Source organism: Argiope bruennichi, chromosome 5, assembly GCF_947563725.1.
Source record: "Argiope bruennichi chromosome 5, qqArgBrue1.1, whole genome shotgun sequence".
NCBI classification, from domain to species: domain Eukaryota; kingdom Metazoa; phylum Arthropoda; class Arachnida; order Araneae; family Araneidae; genus Argiope; species Argiope bruennichi.
The window spans coordinates 31,697,791-31,718,350 of record NC_079155.1 but is presented as its reverse complement, the minus strand read 5'-3'; the positions used below and the strand labels follow the sequence as shown (position 1 = coordinate 31,718,350).

Below are 20,560 nucleotides of genomic sequence, written 5' to 3'. Positions count from 1 at the left end.
TTTAGAGTAAAAATAAAGAAAAATCAGCAAAAAATTTTTAAATTGAAAATTTTCAGAAGCATTTTAAATAAACATACGCAGAATTTTCCCTCAAAAAATTGAGAATACACCAATGAAATTCTTGCAGTATCTCGTATAGGAAGAATGTGTCACTATTAAATTGCATGTCTTTTAGCTTTTATAATGGCCTCTAAACGTCGTGGTACCGATTCGACCAACTTTTGGTAGTATCTGAAGATATTTTACCCCATTCTTCTTGTAAGACTTATTTTAAATGGGTTTTGTTTCGAATTTTGTGTTTTGAACCACTTTTATGAGCATAGCCCACGAGTATTCAATGCTACTGATGTTGGGGTACTGTGGTGGTGTGTATAACTGCTGTTTACAATGAAAAAGACACCATATTTTGACGTTACGCACGTTCTGTTTAGGGATGTTGTCCTGCTGGAAAATGAAATTTCCATCTAAATGAACATTTTTAACACTTTCCTTTAGATTGCTGCGACCATGTGGTTCATCCAACTTGTTGCAGAAACTTTTCAAATCATAGGCAGAAGTGTAAGTGTTGAAAGTGTGCGAAATGCCATTAGACAAGCTGAATATAAAAGTCACATTGTTAGAGAGAAACCGTTCATCAGCTTGCAAATTCAGGAAAAAGCATTTGAAGTTTGAAAAAACTCATCAATTGAAGACCAATAACCTTTGGAAGAAGGCAATATTTATTAATGAAAGGAAACTGAACATTTTTGGCACTGATAGCCACCGTATTGTATGGAGAAAACCTAATACTGCTTTGGATCCAAAAAATTTACGCCCTGCAGTTAAACATGATGGTGACTCCGTCATGATTTGAGGTTGCATAGCTTCATCCGGGGTAGGAAATTTAATTTTTACAGATGACATTATAAGCGATATGGTTTACTTGGATATACTTCGCAGCAATCTAAAGGAAAGTGCTAAACATTTGGGTTTAGAGGGAAATTTCATTTTCCAGTATGACAACGACCCAAACGGAATGTACGTAACGTCAAAATATAGTGTCTTTTTCATTGTAAACTGCGGTTAAACACACCACCACAGTACCCCAACATCAGTACCATTGAATACTCGTGGGCTATGCTCATAAAAGTGGTTCAAAACACAAAATTCGAAACAAAACCCATTTAAAACAAGGGTTATAAGAAGAATGGGGTGAAATATCTTCAGATACCACCAAAAATGGGTCGAATCGGTACCAAGACGTTTAGAGGCCATTATAAAAGCCAAAAGACATGCAACTTAATAGTGACAAGTTCTTATTATGCGAGATACTGCAAGAATTTCATTTTTGTATTCTCAATTTTTAGAGGCAAAATTCTGCGTATGTTTATTTAAAATGCTTCTGAAACTTTTCAATTTAGAAGTTTTTTTGTTGATTTTTTTCTTTATTTTTACTCTAAATTAAACCATTTGTTACGTTAAAAAATAAAAACATGTTGGCACTTCCCGGTAATGTGTTATTTATATTGAAAGTCGGATTTATCGAGAAAAAGTAAGGTGTACTCTCAAGTTTTTGAGCCACTGTATGTGTATTATGAAGTAAAGAAAATGCGCATATGTATTTACAAAGTAAAAAAAATATATAATAATAATAATATATTTCGAAATGCACTTAGCAGTCTTTGGAATCGGTTTCCAGCATATAAAAGATTATGTCGTATATGAACATATGCATTAAATAAACGTTGAGAATTATTATCAATCCATTACAGCCCATCCAAATATCTATAAAGGGACCTTCTCTGGTTTGAAGAACAAAAACATGCTACGGAATCGCTTTCATTGGTATGACTTATTTGCATTTTGTGTTTGTTCCCTCAGTCATAAGCCAAAAGAAAGTTAGTGGTTGAATATCCCGGTTGAAGTATCACAGATTTATCTTCTTCATTTCTAGATTCTGTCTGAACCCCATAAATCGTTTTTTATTCATATGAAGAGGATATTACATGAGAAATAATTCTAATTTTAGATGCAAAAGATGATACATCTAAGATGTGGGTTGATGGTTTGGACAACAATCAGTTAACAAGTCATACAAGTAATCAGTAACAATCATAAACAACTCAAGGAAGAAATTCTTAAATTTATTGTTATTTACTATGAAATCACATTCATTTTAACTGAATACAAGATTCGATATCATAAAAGGCATCCTACGAAATAGGAAACATATCCAAGCAATTAACATGAATCCAGTAGAATATATATGGAGAGTCCTAAAAACACTGCTTGCTATTCAATTAATTCCTTTTCTTATTATCCGTCAGCTACTGTTCTTGTGAGATAATAGCAAAATAAGCCTCAGAATTTGTAAAACTATTTTTGTATATTCAAGTCTATGCTCAATTTATTGATCGGAAGACCATAAGTTTCACTTGCTATCATATAAAATTCTAAAGAGAACAATTATTTTTTCCCCTCCAAATATTAAAATTTCCACAAATGCTAAAAATACAAAGTCTAAAGTTATCTACTAAAGTGAGTAAAATAATTTTATGCTCCAAATTTTTTAACGTAATATATTTGTGACACTACACCGAAATACTAATTTCTTCTTAAAAAAGGATGTATGACAAAGAAATATAAAATAATTTAATTGGCCAAATTGTTAACTACTTTTGTCTGTAAGATTTCACAGAAATATATATTCTAATTTTTCCCAACATAGGAAACTGGAATATATACATTTTCTCAAAAAAGTTAATAATCCTTTATTATTTTGAGCAATGAATTTTATCAGAACATAGAAAAAGGAATGTTTCATATGCAAACTTTCAAGCCTAATTTTAAAATATGTATAAAAAAATTAAATGTTCGAAGCAACATTTTAGCAACAGCATTTATAATAAAGAGAAGGCCAAAATCACGTATGAATTGTGGAAGAAATAATTCTATTTTATATTTCACTTTTTATTAGAAAGAAATGGATCCTTTAATTGATTACTAAAATAAAGATTCTGCTTCAAAAGTGGTATTTGAGAACAAAATAAAAATGTAACTGCTGTTCTATCATTTCAAAACATTTATCTAACCGAGCTATTTATCAGCCTGCAGTATCGTCCGCTTTCTGTAGTAAAAATTTGAAATCCTCCTAAAACGTTTGTGATGGAAAAGCTTATTGCTTCCGTCCAATACGCCGTTTCTAATTTCCGGGCATAGCACAATTGGATTTAAGGCTGGGGGGAGGGGAACAAAATGCCATCCAAATATGCCATAAAATGAGTCATAAAAGAACGACCAATATTATGGCCTGATCGTGGAGCTTGTAGCGGAAATCTTTTACAGCAGATTGATAAACACAGAACTGTTGCCACAGCTGAAAAATATTTTTAAAAAAAACAATAGCAGACGATAATTTGCTATTTCTTTTTTCCAGCCAAAAACTGCAATCAGAAATGGAGAAAAGAACGACGAATTATTCGAATTTCTTTTCTTCTTCTCAAAACGAACAAAAGGAAATTAATTAAGTTGGAAATTTTCAAATTAGCTCTTCAGATATAATGATCTAATTATAGAAAGCAAGTAAAATGAGAGCCAAAAGGAATCTAGTCTGTAAGTCTTTTTTCTTATATAGTCAAGCATTTAATTAAAAAAATATCGAAACAGAAAGATATGTGAATTGCGGTTTGAAATTCTACGAAAATCGAATTTCAAGAATCTAAAAAATGGTTAATCTCAAAAAAAATGCGATAATCATATTATTTTTAAGAAAGCAAGGAAAATTTATCAATACAGTTTTTTGAATATTTTAATATTTATTAAATACTTGTTATTTTAAAAAAATTAGCTAACCGTAATACAATTCTAATAATTTAAAAATATTTAAAATTAATATCAAGTGCACATAAAAATTTAGCTTACCTTATCAAACAACTGCCTCCATTTCTGAAAAAAAAATAATTATGAGATTAAAAAGTTTCAAAAATAAATAAAAAATTATAGCAAACATTTTCCATTTCAAAAATTAAAATGAATTATTTTTCTACAAGAATTTTCGTGAAAGATAATAGATATTAATGCTAAAATCTAGATAATAAAACGTAGAATAAATATTAGCTAATGTTCATAAAGTTGAATTAATTTTAATTTCCCCCAATATAAATTTTGGAGTCAACAAGTCTATCATGGCATTGTTCGAGATATCTTAACATTTGCATTCTTCAGTGACATGTTTAGTTACATAACAATAATATGGATAACATTTAATTAAATAAATCTCTACTAATAATAAAGATGAATGTATTTGTTTATGCTTTGGCACCTTGGAGTGATTTTAAAAAAAATTTAATTTAGAATTTAGAACTTTAGTTAATTATGTACTAAATTGTATTTTGAAGTTTTTTTCCCGATAACTTCTGAAAAGTAGTTGTATAAAATGATGTTTACACCGTTTTAAAGTTAAAGAATTTTCTTTGTAATAATACTAATTTAATAGTTGAGCAAATATATATTGACTTCTGACATTAAAAAAAATGTGTTTAAATTCCAATTACAGTTGCATTATTATTTGCCCTGAAAATCAAACAGTTTTCATTTTTCCATCAAATATTTAATCACGTGATTTTCTTCCATTATTGAAAGTTAAGGAAGGATGATTTTGTTTAATATCCATGTAATTAACAAGAGAATAAAAAAATGGCGCCAAATTTATAAAGTAGATGAACCATCTAGTTACATTTTTCATAATGCTATAATGCCATGACCATAATTACAAAATTTCACATATACAGTGAACAGAACATATGTAAAACTATTAATACAAGTCTAATAATGTGATGATGAAAAGCAATTTGTTGACAGAATCATGGATATATAATTACATCAAAAAAATTTAATTGGAAATAAATATCTCCAGCGAATCAGCTGGTAGCCGAAAGCAACCAGTATTTTTAATAAAATACTATGCCAATCAAAATGATGCTCCAAGGCATTGAAACCAAACATATTTTGGAATTACTTTAATTAAATATTTCTTATAAATGATCAATACATTTTGAAGACAATGATTAAAAAATACATATTTTTATGATTTGCGATATCTTGACATTTTGAGATATCATTTTCAGATGCGCTGGTTGACTTTTTGGTAATGAAAAGAATTATAACCTGTTGGAATGATCCTCAAAAGTATTCTAATAACAGACATTTGGCAATGTTCCAATCAATGAAAATTTCTTTTTTTTTTTTCCTTTAATGTAGTAATTTTCTTCATTAATCGGAAAAAATATATTTATAACAACACCAATAATATCATAACATTTATATTTTTGGAAAAGAAAATGAATCTATTATTTAACTGACACTTCTCAAAATTCGATACTAAATTCTTTGACCTTGTTTACGATATTGCTGTTGTAATAAAAATATAAGATGTAAGATATGAACAAAAAAAAAACACTCGTTAGAAAATATTGAATATATAATATCAAAAATATGGCAGATACCATTAATATAAATGATTTTTCGATTTGATAAAGAAAAAATCTTAACACTGTTATATGAAATGTAATTCGAAAATAGCGTGCGAAGACACGATATGTCACATCAAAGAAATGGATACGATTGCGTTTCCATGGAATCCATATTAGAAGACATCGCCATATTTGTTACTATGTATCCAAAAGAAAAAAAAAATACCTGTACAGTTCCCAAAAAATGAATTGATACTAGTGTCGTCTTAAACTCACAGGAAACAACAAATCTCAAAAGAAATGGTTCAGATTCTGAACGGTAAGAAAATTCATCAATTTACTAAGGAGAAACGGGAATGCCAGCGTACAAAAAAGAAATTTCGGTAATTAAATAAAAGTTTTGGCGAGATAGATGAAGCGAAGGGAAATGAAGACAAACTAAAATAATCGGTTGGCTAATGAGATTTCACGTTCCATTAATCAGTTGCTGAACAATGCAATGAAGTAGATAGTCATCGGTTAATTTTATACAAATAGAATAATTACGAAAGAGGATACAATGGAGGTCTGAACAACTGTGGTTGCACAAAGTTTTACTTGCATCTGCTGTTGCCAGGAACGAGGAGGAAAGACTTTTTCAAAAGAAACATTGTATTTAAAGATAAAAAGCGTGGTAAATTCACAATTAATGATGTGACAAATACCTATGAGGCTTAATTATTTTCTCGTTTACGAAATATAAAAGGAAGAAATGCTGTAATTGGCAAAAAGTTTGGTTGCTTGAGACTTTGAAGAATCTATACATTTCAGATCTCTATGAAGGCGAAAAATTCATTTTTCGTATCATGTCTGTTAGTGAACAGGATAATTTGATAATAATAATTTGATTTTAAGATAATTTGATGACTTTCTTTATGCAAAATATGTAGATTTCTGGTAAATTTTGAATGAACAAGAAGTTTGTATATCGGTCTGTTTGAGTGCAGCAGAACAAGATAAATTAAAAAAAGAATTTAAAAAAAACTAGATCAATAAATTACAGCACAAAGCTAGATGAATAATTTTTTAAGTATTAAAGTGAAAACCCACATAAAATTTTGAATTAAATCTGTTCAAGGGTTGGCTGTCTGTTCAGCTTGTATATTCGTAAGTTTGCGAATATGATAGCTGAAAAAATGTCATGTCGTGGATATATAAAATGTTGTATGTGATTTTGTATGGCTAAAATTTTATGTAAATTATTTTGTATCAAATTTTGACTTCGTCGGATAATAAAAATGTATCAAATATGTATATTCTGTTTCCGTTGTTTCTTACGGCACTTGCCACGGACTAGCCCGCAGTTCGAAGACTGTGGATTTAAGCCTAAGGGGGAGGGCCTCTTGCTTTTACCGTAGAGCCAACAAGGGCCAAGAGTACGACTTGACTATACACACGTCACAACCCTTTTTATGGGGCGGACTTCTTTCACGCATTTCATTCACTCATCCACAGATCGTAATTTAGACCTGAATCAGAGAACGATCACCCCTGATCCAGTACCCCCATTGGTATTACTCTCGACATGGAGGACTTTGTGACCACGACAGATTTATACGCGCGTCAGCCACCAAGCACGCGGAGAGTCTTCGGCCGGCGGGGTTCAAACTCGCAACCCAAGGGACGCGAATCCAACGCTCTACCAACCAGGCTATCCCAGTCCTCTACTTCTGTTTTCTTCATCACATTATGCAGCACAAAACGTTCATGAGCGGGACTCTGAAAGTAAAAATTTGAGCAGTGGTATTCACAAACTTGCATAAGGTTCACACTTTTTATGCTGAGGGAATGTGATAATGCTTTCTTTAGGGAATATGTGAGAAACGATTATTTTTACTTGTACGATGATTTTTATTTGACTTACGATGATAAAAAAGAGCCCGGATGTAAGTCAATTTTGAACTTCAAAGAATCATAGTCATTCTGTGATTCTAAAAAATAAGACTCTTAGTTTTCGTCAAAATGATTTACTGAAGTAAAAGTTTTAAGTTGATCTGCAATACTGTTTTTATAATCTACCTCATTTTTCAAAAATGTTTTCACCTGTAGTTGTTGTTATTGTACTAGAACTGAATCAACAGTTTGAAGATGAGAACAAGCTCCTTCAAATCGAACATGTTATGCGACATCGTAGAGATGTTCAATAACAGCGGAAGAGAACATTTAAGCAAATCATCAATGCTAAGAATTAAATGAGAAAATTGGATTTAAAAAGCATTCAATTAGAAAAAGAGCTTGTGCCCCCCCCCTCTCACATCCACAAGATAATATTTAGATTCGCTCCCTTCTTCAAACTGTTGTTTAAATTATAATTTAATCATTCTTTGTTTTAATTTAATTTTACTTTTCACAATATTAATTTTTAATGAAGCTATAGTAGATTTATAGGAATATTTCAGCAAATTAATTAAATAGCTTTGCATATTTTATTAAGGAAAGCAGAGTTCTTAATTTAACGCCTGTGCCTTAAGTTTAATTTATGGTGTTAATTTGAACAACCCTATAATCTTTTCAAGCAAGAGCTTATAGACAACAACAAAACTTTTTTGAACTTTATACGAAGATCTCCCGAGAAAAGTATGTAATTTGTTTTCATATCAACAAAGAAAAGCTTTTCCATTTGTGATAGTTCCTATGATAGAATATTAATATTTTTATTATTCTTTTAGATATTTCTGAAAGGATAAGATTTTCTATTGCTTATGAAATAGGGTGCTGCAAGATGTAGTCCAATTTAGTTTTGTTTTCACAGAATGAATCAAAGGCACACTGGGTGGAAAATAAGTAATTGGGTTAAGTAATTGAATCTGATCATTGAACAAGGAGATAAAAAGAAAGATACAGTTAAAGTTAATAATAAAAAAATGGATAGAAATATATAATTCTAAACTTTTCTGGATCAATTTAAGTCAATTTATATAAATAGCAAGCCGTCTTACTTAACTAGCTTCATCGTCTGGAATGTCGGCTTTCCTGAATGTTAAATTATCAATGCAGTATCAATTTATTTAAAATTTTACTTTCTTATGGGATAAGTCTGAAAAATATAAAATCAAGAATCAGACTACGATAGATTATTGTACGGGAAAATTTAAAAATTATATATGTTACTAAATTTAGTTTAGTTTCGTTATATTAACGTCCCATTTTAAGCAACACTAAGGCTATTTTGGGGTGGACCTCGTAATTTTGAACTTCGGTCAGATGATGAGGACGACACCTGAGCTGGCATCCCTCTCCCCTCTTCACACCACGCCACACCAGCGGGAGGACGTATATGTTACGAAATAAAAATGGAAGTAAGTAAAAATCTTACTTTGAAATAAATGTTCAAAAAATATTTTTTTAAATCTTAATCTTAACAATGGAATTCGTTTTTTTTTTTTTCAATTTTAATTTTAACAAACACACAGGATTGAATGGTTTGATGAAACAATGAAATTAGATTGAATTGAACCATAGCGATAAAAATATTTTCACTGATTGCGTGTCAAATTAAATTTAAAAAATATTAAAAATCAGAGAAAAAATTTAAATAATATTCATCTCATTAAAAAGGCATTTTTTTTTAAGATTTAAAATAGGGCTATTTTTGTCAGATAATACCTTCGAATGATATATCGCGCAACCCCCAAACTTACTTAATTTTTAATTAATTTATAGTATGGTTAACTTTCGGATTTTGAAAGATTGAAAATAATATATGTGGCAAAAGATAATTGAAGAGCATATGCACCAAATTTCAATAAGACTGGACAAAAATCATAGATTTGTATAATAGACATAGAAACAAACATTGATCTTCATATATAGATAGATATAGCCAATCACATATAAAATATCAGAATTATCTAATTTTCAGTCGTCACAGTATCGGTATCTAACTGTAAATCTAACTCATCAGTCGAGTTCAAAATGAAAAGACAGTAACAAAACACAATGAAATTAAAAAGTATTAATGAGATAAATTTTATTAATAACTACAAAGTATCAGGGCATACAACATTCTTTTTTTTGTATTCAACATTAAGAAAAAGTATCAGTCTAGGGAAAGCTAAGCAAACTGTTAAACAAAATTAATTGTGACTTTATGATTCCCATATGCCTCTGCGAAATTGAAGATATCTATTATCATGCATTCCCTTGCCACGGTCAATTTATTTCCCTTTTTGGAAAATTAATCTAGAGTTAATTCTGCGCCAAACAAGGTGACGCTGAAAAATTAGATAACCAAATAAATGTATTACGAAAATTAAAGAAAGCGCTGTTAAAAATAAACGATAGATAAAACTGAATTATAATAATTTGTTAAGTTGAATGAGAAAAGAAGGTTACGCGTTTTTATCTTGTTAAAAGGGGTGTAGTGTAGCAGGCCTCCACGCGGTGCACCTTGGTTAACACTAAACATGCTACGGTTTTGCCTTCTTCTTTGTGTCTGTGGCGTATTGGAAGGTTAAAGATTTAATGGCATCATAACCAATCTTCTGGGCATTCGTAATAAATAAATCTCGTTTAAAATTTTAAAATAAATATCGAAAGAAGCTGAAATCTACTATAGCAAATTTGAAGTTATCATGTGGGAACATTATTATTTTTCGAGTCTTGCTTTTGTTAATTAATTTAAGTCATTAACCAGTTTGAAAAATCACGTGACTATCATATTAAGCATGCGTCGATATTTAGAAAAACGAATAGTTATTTTCATCTCAAAATCTTTCGAACTCCAAAATATTTTTGCCAGCTAGAGAAACTGGAAATGAAAATTTTAAGAAATTAAATTATTTTATCACTATAATATTATATATATATATATATATATATATATATGCCTTTTAATATCTCCATTTGCTGCTACGTGCTGATTATCGTTTCCTTCTTTGTGCTTCTTCGAACAATAACTTCTTATGACCTTGCTCTTTCATTGGTCAGACAGGAGAATCGGGTACATGGCGGATACTCGCGCCAAGTTCTAACTTTTTGTTGCTTATAAGTAGGGATTGCAATACCGGGATACCGAATACCGGTATTTTGAGCCATTTGTACAATTTTGTAATACCGGTATTCACAAGTTTAAATACCGGTTTTTCGGTATTTACTAGAAATTTTTAAAATTTCTCCACTATATGTTCAGGTATCGCGAACATAGCAAAATAGTATGGGTTTTTGTTTTTATGTCTCCCTAACGGACGAAATTAATTATCTAATTAACGGCTTAATTAATTGCTTAAATCTAAATTAGCGAAACATGGATTATTTTTGAAAGAAGATATTGCATCCATAACGACTGATGGAGCAACAGTTATGAAAAAGTTCGAAAGTTGATTGGTGCAAATCATCAATTGTGCTATGCTCATGGAATTCAATTAAGTGTAATAGATGTATTATATCAAAAAAATAAAGAACAGAAGAATCCAAATACTGGGAATATAGAAACTTCAGATTCCAAATTTGAAGAAAGTGATATTGACAATGAAGATAATGACAATGTAATTGTCGAAGAAGATATTTCTAATGAGGATGAAATATTAACCTATCAAGAATTGCTTCCTATAATTTATAAAGTTTGAAAAATTGTTAAGATATTTAAACGTTCCCCTATAAAAAGGATATTTTACTAAAATTTATACTAACTGAAAATAAAACAGAATATATGTTAATATTAGATTCTAAAACACGTTGGAATAGTTTACTGCTATTGATGGAACGATTTTTGAAACTGAGAAGTCCAATCCAAAAAGCAATAATCGACTTAAACCTGTCAATTAATTTTTCAGATAGGGAATTCGACTTAATATCCAGAACTATATCAGCTCTACTTGCAATAAAACGGACTATTGAGGCATTATGTCGGAGAGATTCTAATATATTAACAGCTAATGCAACAGTAAACACATCACTATTTCAAGAATTATATATTACATTGAAAAATCGCACATAAGAAAGGCATACCGAAATAGAAAATGTCTTACGGTATTTACATAATTATAATGATTTTAAAAATGAAAATGAAAAAGAAGAAAAGAAAATAACCAATTCAAATCTGATTACGTTTAGAGTAAATTTTCTTAAAATTTTTTACCCACAACCCTATCCACATTCAGAAGAATTCGGTTCAATTATCGAAGATTATGATGTCACTACTGTCGATAGTGAAAAGGAATTGTCTCTTGAACAAAAATTAGAATTAGTGATAAATAAAAAAATTTCAACGAACCAAAATACAATATAGAAATCAGCTATATCCAAAACCATCTGACGAGAAATCGATTTATTTGAAGATGAGGGATTTAGAGGTAAATACTTGGAAAAAGTATATCGCGCATTGCTAACAGTACCACCAACTAGCGTAGATGCCGAGAGAGCGTTTTCGACAGCTGGTCATTTTTACACAAAATTACTTTTCAGGCTTAATGACAGTACAATGGATGCATTATGTTTTTTAAGATCACATTTCAAAAAGTTGTAATAGTACCCCAGATTGAATAGTGATATTTACACTTTTTTGTGATTTAAATAAATAAGATGTTTCTTTACTTTTTTGTGATTACATACTGTTATAATTTATAAGTTACAAATTATTTTTTTGTGATATTTACACTCTCTAACAAAACTGGCAAATAAAACAAAGAAACACCTGTGTTTTCTTTCTTTTTCTAAAATTTCTAATACCGGTATTAAAACCGGTATCCCGGTATTAAGATTTATAAAATACCGAATACCGGTATTGAACTTTTGGCCCGGTATTGCAATCCCTAGTTATAAGTCTTCAAATGTGACAACCCTTTTTTTTTTTAATCATTTTCTAATAACCCTAAAAACGGAAAATTGATGCCTCAAAAGCGATAAATCGACAATTTTCTGCCCATGCATTTTGTGGCTTCAAAAACCTCAAACTAAAACAACATCATTTTCTCACATGATTATAGCAAATTTGGTTAATAAGGGTTTTTCATTACAAGTATAGTTTCCTCAAATTTGTTCGCATTTCTTTCTCCGATATGAGGTGTTTGGATATGAGTAGAAGGGAAGGGATGATGAGTTGCCCCTTCATAACCGCAATGTTCATATTCCCCATCTTTGCCCAATCCTAACCGAACACACACAACAGGTTTTGAAATCAATGCTCTATGCTCTTTTTATGATCATGAACGAAGCTATGATCAATCGAAAACGGAATTCAACAACCAACAACAAGCAAAAACTCAAAACTTATATCGTCCCAGCGATACACCTTCTTCAGAGAATAACAGCATAAACATCAAGATATTTACTTTAACGTTCCCAAATCTCATTACCTAATCGGTAAACTTTCCTTCACATAACCACGAAGTTTACTTTTACTGCTTAGGTAAAAACACGACTTAACAACCCGGGGCACTATTTTAAACGTCTTTTTTTCACTTTCAGATTTTCTCTTTCTCTGGGGATGTCTCTTCCAAATCAGATCTCGCAACTCAGTTGCGCATGTTCCTGAAAAAAAAAAGTGTGGAGGGAGGGCCAAGTCAAATAGAAATCGCGAATTCCGATAAAAGTTGAAACGCAGAGAGGGAGAAAGTTCTTTAACTCCAGGAAATGAGAGGAACGGAATTATTATGACTTCCTAACGGACTCCATCACTCGATTAGCCTTTTTTCTCTAGATTTTCTCTTCCTTTTCTTTTTTTCTTTTTGAGTCGGAAGAAAATTCGAAGATTTCCCGTCGTATCTTTATGACTATACTCTTAGCGAAATCTCACTGGAGGTAAAAGCAAAATGGCAAATAATCTGAAAAGGCTTGATGTTCAGAGCTTGTTGGACATCGATTGCGACACGGTGAATTTGATATCTTAAGTAAACAAGTGGTATAATGGTACTTACCTTTGGTGTTACTGTTCTGCTAAATATTATAATGATTTCAGAATTATTTTAAAATCTTAAGAATGTTTTGGATAGATTTTGTTGAAAATTATGGCACTCATTTTGGTAGAGCATGGCATTGTAATGTGTAATAATTATGTTTCTCAGACATTTTTTTGTATTAAAAAATTATTTTGAAAGAGTCTGCTGCATTGGTTCTACGTAAATAATAAAACTCCTAAGTAGTCAAGACAATCCCAAATAAAAGCTATTCGTTCTGTTTTGAATTAAATATCTCGAATTGTATTTATAATTTAATAGCAACCTACAAAGATTTAAATTTAATCTCTTTAAATAAAAAAAATTTCAAAAGTTCAAATAAGATTCGAATTTTTAATTCAAAATATAGTAACATAATAATGCTTTCGGTTTGATTGGTTTGTGAATATTATTTTATTATTTATTATTTGCTATTACTTTTTCAATTTCTGTTATCTTTTTTAGGGTTATTGATCATAGGACGATCCTATTCTATGCAAAATAAAACTTGGGTAGAAAACAATTCACAACCGTTTCCTTTCAAAATTTAAATGCAATTAATTTCTTTTTTATATATTTCATTAATCATACAAACCATATATTTATTATGCAATTAGATCATCAAATGACACTTATAAGTACAAATCAAAACATGAAAACCAGAAATAAACTAAAATGGAAAGAAGCTAAAATAGGAACTAGGAAACATCGCTGCAACATGTTCCGATGTTCGCAGGGACCGTTGTCAAATTCGGCAGAAAAATTCAGAGCAAGGATAATATGCATTAAGTAGATGAAAAATTACCAGAAAACATAGGGTCACAGGTAATGTTTATTCAGTAAAAATCGCAAATCGGGTAGAGTTCGCACACTGGATGCTTGATGCCACACAGGAAGATGTACACTTTTTTATTAGAGTTGTATTCTCAGAAGTCTATTTTACATGAGAAGGTGACTTCAACACGCAAAATGTGAATATTTAGTTAATTCGAAAATCCCCTTATCGTTATCTCGTCGAACGTACAACATAAGTTTAATATTAACATCTGGGCAGGGTCATCTATTTGGACCATATCTTCTGCCCGAACGCCTCAGAAGCTCAAAGTACCTTGTTTTCTTCCAGCACGTTCCTCCGGATTTACTGCAGGAAACACCGATAATTGTAAGCCAGAACATTTGGTTAATGCACGATGGAGCACCAGCACACTTTAGTTGCATTTGTGAAATCTGACTTGTTTGCGAATGAAGTTTAACGACCAACAACTCTGCAATACTCATTAATGAATGCTTGCTCGCTGCTTTTATTTCCCTTGAACACATGAAAAATTTACATACGAGAAGGCTTCTTCTTGATTATCTCGTTCCTAATCCTCGCATTCATAGGGCCATTCTCTTCGCCAGTCTCATTGGCTTTTCAAAGTCTGTTTTTGCGATTTTCATTGAATAAACGTTACCTCCGACTCTATGTTTTCAGGTAATTTTTCATCTACTTAATGCCTATTGTCATTGCTCTGAATTTTTCTTCCGAATTTAACAACGCTCTCTGCGAACATCGGAACAGATGTTGCAGTGATGTTTTCTGGTTCCCATTTTAGTCTTTCTTGAATATCTTTAAGACTCCCCAGTTTTCCCACTACACGTTTATATCAAATTATAGAATATAAAATTCTTTACATTTTCAAGCTTTTATTTTTCTTCAAGTATTAATATTTTTGCAAATATAGGTTCAAAACTACTTTTTCGTTTTCAGTCATTTACAACCCCCTAGATCATCAAATCCGCATGTTACGTACATGGTAAAAAAATTTTCAGAATGTGCTTTCACTTAAAAATAATCTCGTTGCTAAAACACCATTTATTATTTTTTTTATTAATTTTTTACAGTTTCCAACAGTTCTCGGACTCCTTATATTTTTGCGATTTTTACCTACTAAACGTCGTTTGAGACCCTTTGTTGTATGGCGATTCTTTATCCTCTTGTTGCCTACTGTCGGCAACATCCTGTATATACAAGTCCACAGAGGTTGTGATGAGGAATTTTGCTAAAAAATTAATCCAGCTTCAAATCAGGCCAAAACTTAACGTCATTTTTCGGGATGATCAAGAGATTAAATCAAGTCATTCATTCTGTAAAATTATAGCAACACCAAAACCTTCAGGTTGCCGGCAGATACATATTTATATCAGCAATCCAGTGAAAAGTGTTGTATGTTATTTCCTTCTAGAAATTCTTAATTGAAAAAAGCCTCAATGCAAATTGTAAAATGACATATAGACGGAGATATAGCCATTCAACAACATAGAGACTCTTTAATCTAACATGGTCACCATTCATGAGAACATTCGCCATATGGCACTGTTCTTTCCTCTATCATGACAGCAGCTCCACCCCTGGATAAATTATTATCCATAATGTTTCCCCAGTTTTTTTTTTTTTTTTTTTTTTTTTTTTGCGAAGATTAAAGAAGGTTTATTGAAAGAATACTTTTTCTAGTAATGAAAAGAATCAATATATTAGAGGAATAAAATTTCCTATTAAATAAATGATTTCAGTAAAGAATCATAATTCTAGTTAATTAAAGAAAGATTTTTTTCAAATATTTATAATAACAAGTATCCAATTTCTTTCAAGTATCCAACAACTCTTTCTTACTGCATTGATTATAGGAACACATCACTATGATATTTAAATGCTAAATGGTATCATGGCGGTCTGTTGGTGAGATCTCTGTATTTAGACCTTAGGATGTCAGATTTGAAACCAAATCTAATTAAAGATTCGTCATGTATGATGACTTATAGCTCTTTTTATAGTTTCCCAATAAGATATGGATTTTTTCTACCAACAATGGAATATTTATCAGATGAGCCAGAGTAGTTGTATGTAATCTACTTTCTTTAACGTAGCTTCTGAAACTACAAAAATCTTCTAAAAAAGATATCTAGCTTTCAGCTCCAAATAAAGATATCATAATAATTCTTGTATTTTCCAAAACCTTTAATTTTATCATCAGGATTATCAAATCCTTCACCACTGTGGGGTGGGGTCACTGATCTAACATTTATTCAGCATCCATAAAGAATATCAATAAATCACTCTCTTCAGCAAAAATAGAAATATTGCAAGAAAGCCGTATAACAAATGTGTATTAATATGCATGTAGTCTGCATCTACCAGCTATTTTTAGAGCATTACAATTCGAATTTTTCTTACCGGATAATTACATGCATTTTAATTGAAATAATTATTATAATTAAGAATTATTAATAACTTGGAATATTGGAATGGGGCTATTATGAAATAATTATATCATATTGGAAATATTATTATAAAAAAATTAAAGGAAATACGAATCCTTCATCTGGAACATCGCAGCAGGACAATGTTTTAAGCTTGATTAGTCTATTGCGTGCACGCACGCACGCACACTCCACTACCACCACCATTCAATGAGCTTAATATCTTTTGAACACACGCACGCACGCACGCACACACACACACACACACACACTCCACTACCACCACCATTCAATGAGCTTAATATCTTTTGAACACACGCACGCACGCACGCACACACACACACACACACTCCACTACCACCACCATTCAATGAGCTTCATATCTTTTGAACACACGCACGCACACACACACACACACACACACACTCCACTACCACCACCATTCAATGAGCTTCATATCTTTTGAACACACGCACGCACACACACACACACACTCCACTACCACCACCATTCAATGAGCTTAATATCTTTTGAACACACGCACGCACACACACACACACACACTCCACTACCACCACCATTCAATGAGCTTAATATCTTTTGAACACACGCACGCACGCACACACACACACACTCCACTACCACCACCATTCAATGAGCTTAATATCTTCTCAACACACGCGAGAATAAATCCAGTAACTACAGCAATGAAAAGTATTGTTGTAATACATACTTTTTAAAAATTTACATGGAAATACTTTTAGTGCCACTAAAAGCATACATTTTAAAATTTTAATTAAACATTTTTGACGCTTATTTAAAATTATATTCTGAAATCACCTGCTTTATTTTTAAAAAAGTTTCTGAAAGTGACTTTCGTTCGATAGTATGTTCGAAATTTGTTGAAGTAAACAAATTTAATCTTTGATTAATATTTAAATAAAAACACGATCAGAATTTTTTTTTAAACCCCTACTTTGATGAGCCTCTCTTAACTATGAAATAATCTCGTGTAAAATTTAGTAATTCTAGATCCATCAGTTTGCTTTGACGATTTTTGATATATTTTCATCATATATGTCACAACTTAGTACTCTAATTTATGAACATAATGTTAAAAATAAAAAAAAATTCTAGGCATTTTTTTTTTTACAAATGAATGCTTATGAAGCTTATCGAAGACATTTTTTTAATAATGCAATAATGCATTTTAATTATAAAAAACAAAATCCAAAACATATCATAATAATAACTTGGCCTATGCCTAAATAATCCATTGTGGAAACTTGGTAATTATATCGTAGTATTTCGCAATGGCCATAAGCACAGCCGGAACAAAACTCATTTCACAAAATGAGTTTTCTGCGAAGACAGCGGGGATAAAAATTCCAAATTTTACCCGAAACGAGACAGAAAACTATCAAATACATTTCCCAGAGGACATAATAAGGCGCAGAAAACAACCGCCAAGAATAAAATCACAAGTTTTCAGGAGAGGAATTAAATTTCGACTCCTAGGTAAAATGCGTAGACATGAAGATTGAACTTGCCTTTAAAAAGAAAAGAATTTCACTTTTACTGTCAAATGGAAGATTCTGGTTGGAGAACAGATTTTAATTAAATTCGAAAGAGAAATGTGCTGCATTTGAAAATTTATCGCGATGGAATACCGTTTGTATTGATTAAAGGAAGTATTTCAGTGCTATTAATATGAGAAGGAGGATTTGAATGGTGTGAGATTTTTCGAAAATAGGAAGAAAAAGAAATAAAATATTAAAAATGAAATGTTTATTTCGCATTTATCGTTTGTCACAACCTTAAACTAATTAAAATTTTTGCGTATGTTTAAACTTTTTTTAAAAATTTATACATGCTCCAAAAAATAATTATTTTCTAATCACATGAAATCTAGCTTCACTTCAACTACGATGATACCTCGGTTCTTATTTTCCCATAGTGACTCTAACATGTATTGAAAACAAAAATGCTTTCTCTGCAAAATTCCATTTAAAAATATATAAGCTTAGCATACTTTCTCACTTCCCCCCCTTAAACCTTTTGCCTCCTTCTTCCGATTGTGTCTCTTGCTGATAACGGGTCAAAGAAATCTTAATGATGGATAAAGAATAAAAATCTACAGGCCTCCTTTTCTTTTAAACAAAATATATACGTATATTAAAGAATGTGTATTATAATATGTAATGATATATCTTAATTTAATTTAAATCCTAATTAATTTCATAATTTTTATCTTAATTTAACCCATATTCATTCTAAAAAGTTCTATTTCCTGATTCGATTTCCACTTTTCATTTAATTAATTCTACACGAGCTCTATAAAACTGGTAGTGTTAGCATTTTCTCATGCTCCGAGTGAAGAGAGAAAAATCCCTAATGCTTAGATATCTTTTAAAGATATCTAAGATTACCTTTTCTAAGTCTACACGTGTCAAAGAAATCCCTATCGAAATCTCTTAGTAAAATCACTGAAGGGGAACATTTTGGTCTCTTCTACTCTTGTGCCGCGATGTAGATTGGCGTATATTTCACCACTTATTCTTTGTACATAAATTATGTATTCCGTGGTGAAATAAATCGAAATTTAAAATTTCAAAAGTTTCTACAATTCAGTCACGCATCTGTTAAAATATGTTTATTTATATTGTTAGAATTCAGCGAAATATTTTCTAAAAGCAACTGAAACCAGCAGGGTCGTCCCAAAACTTTTTCAAATAACCAATAACAAAGGTATTAACCCTCCTTTCATTTATAATTATGAACCTCCGGTAAGGCCGCAGATGCATTGCATGGCATTAGCGAACAATAGGTACAAAATATAGACCTTTGGCGTGAATCTAACAATTTTACTAAATCTATCGTTCGAAAATATTTTTTGAACACTTTTTTGCCCACTGAATGAAATCAAAATTTGAAATGGAACTACAATTGTAATCATATTGAATTTCATTGATTTAAGTCATTCCGTTTACGAGTTATTGTGTTTACATACGCGCAAAAGAACAGACGGACAAATTGGCAATCTTTTGACAAATTCGGTTCAAAATTTGACAGGAATTTTTATTTTAGATACTAAATTATTGTACGAAATTTCCTCTACTTAGCTGTTTGCATTTTGGAGTTAAAGAGTTTGCTAACCAAACAAAAAGACAGATTTACCATGTATGGATGCCATTCAAAATATGATTAAAAATTTACAAATTTGAGGGCCAGTCCATATACCAAATTTCATCGATGCAGCTCATTTAGGTGTTTTAGCTCATATGCACAGGTAGATAGATACAATGCCAAATATGTATTTTTCAGACACATAGAGATCTGAAACTTGTAGATGCGTCAAATGTTACATCTCGTTTCTGTTGGCATTACATAAATTTAATATTTCATAAAAACGCTTGATTTAATTTTTAATTTTTCAACAATTTCTAAGTAATAAAGTTTATTAAAAATTGATAAGACCGAAATAAAATCATTTACAAAAAAATTCCTTTCGAAATGTTTTTTAGAATCGTTTTAATTTTGTTCAAAGTATTTACACCTTCAACGGAAATTATTGCAATTTTCAGATTTTATTTTAAAAAAATTCAATGAACAATCCGTGAATGACATTTATCATTAAAATCCAAATGCTAAAGAATCATATCGTAAGAGAACTAAACATTTCAATCAGTTTAAATATTTTTGCAAATCCATGTATATTTTTACCAGCATTTCTGGTATATTAAATAAGCGTTTTACAAAAATAATCTATAATGCTATTTTGATTTACAATTTTTATAAAAAAATACTTCTGTAATATTTATTAAATTCTGACATTATATTGAAATTGTGCTATGAAAAATAACTGAAAATTAAAAATTTGAAAATATGTTTTGTATATCAGAAAGTATAAGCAATAAATATTTCTGTCCATAATGTTTTCACAGGAGGGCTTAAGTT

The 20,560-nt window shown here is 30.7% G+C and overlaps 1 protein-coding gene across 1 annotated transcript in view; it reads right to left on the bottom strand.

Annotated features, from left to right (window-relative positions):
* LOC129969564 (rhomboid-related protein 2-like) overlaps positions 1-20,560 on the bottom strand; it is a 318,342-nt gene that overhangs the window by 126,103 nt on the left and 171,679 nt on the right. The window contains exon 4 of the mRNA XM_056084189.1: positions 3,901-3,924. Coding sequence (XP_055940164.1) covers positions 3,901-3,924 — 24 coding nt within the window. The remainder of the gene's footprint in view (positions 1-3,900; positions 3,925-20,560) is intronic.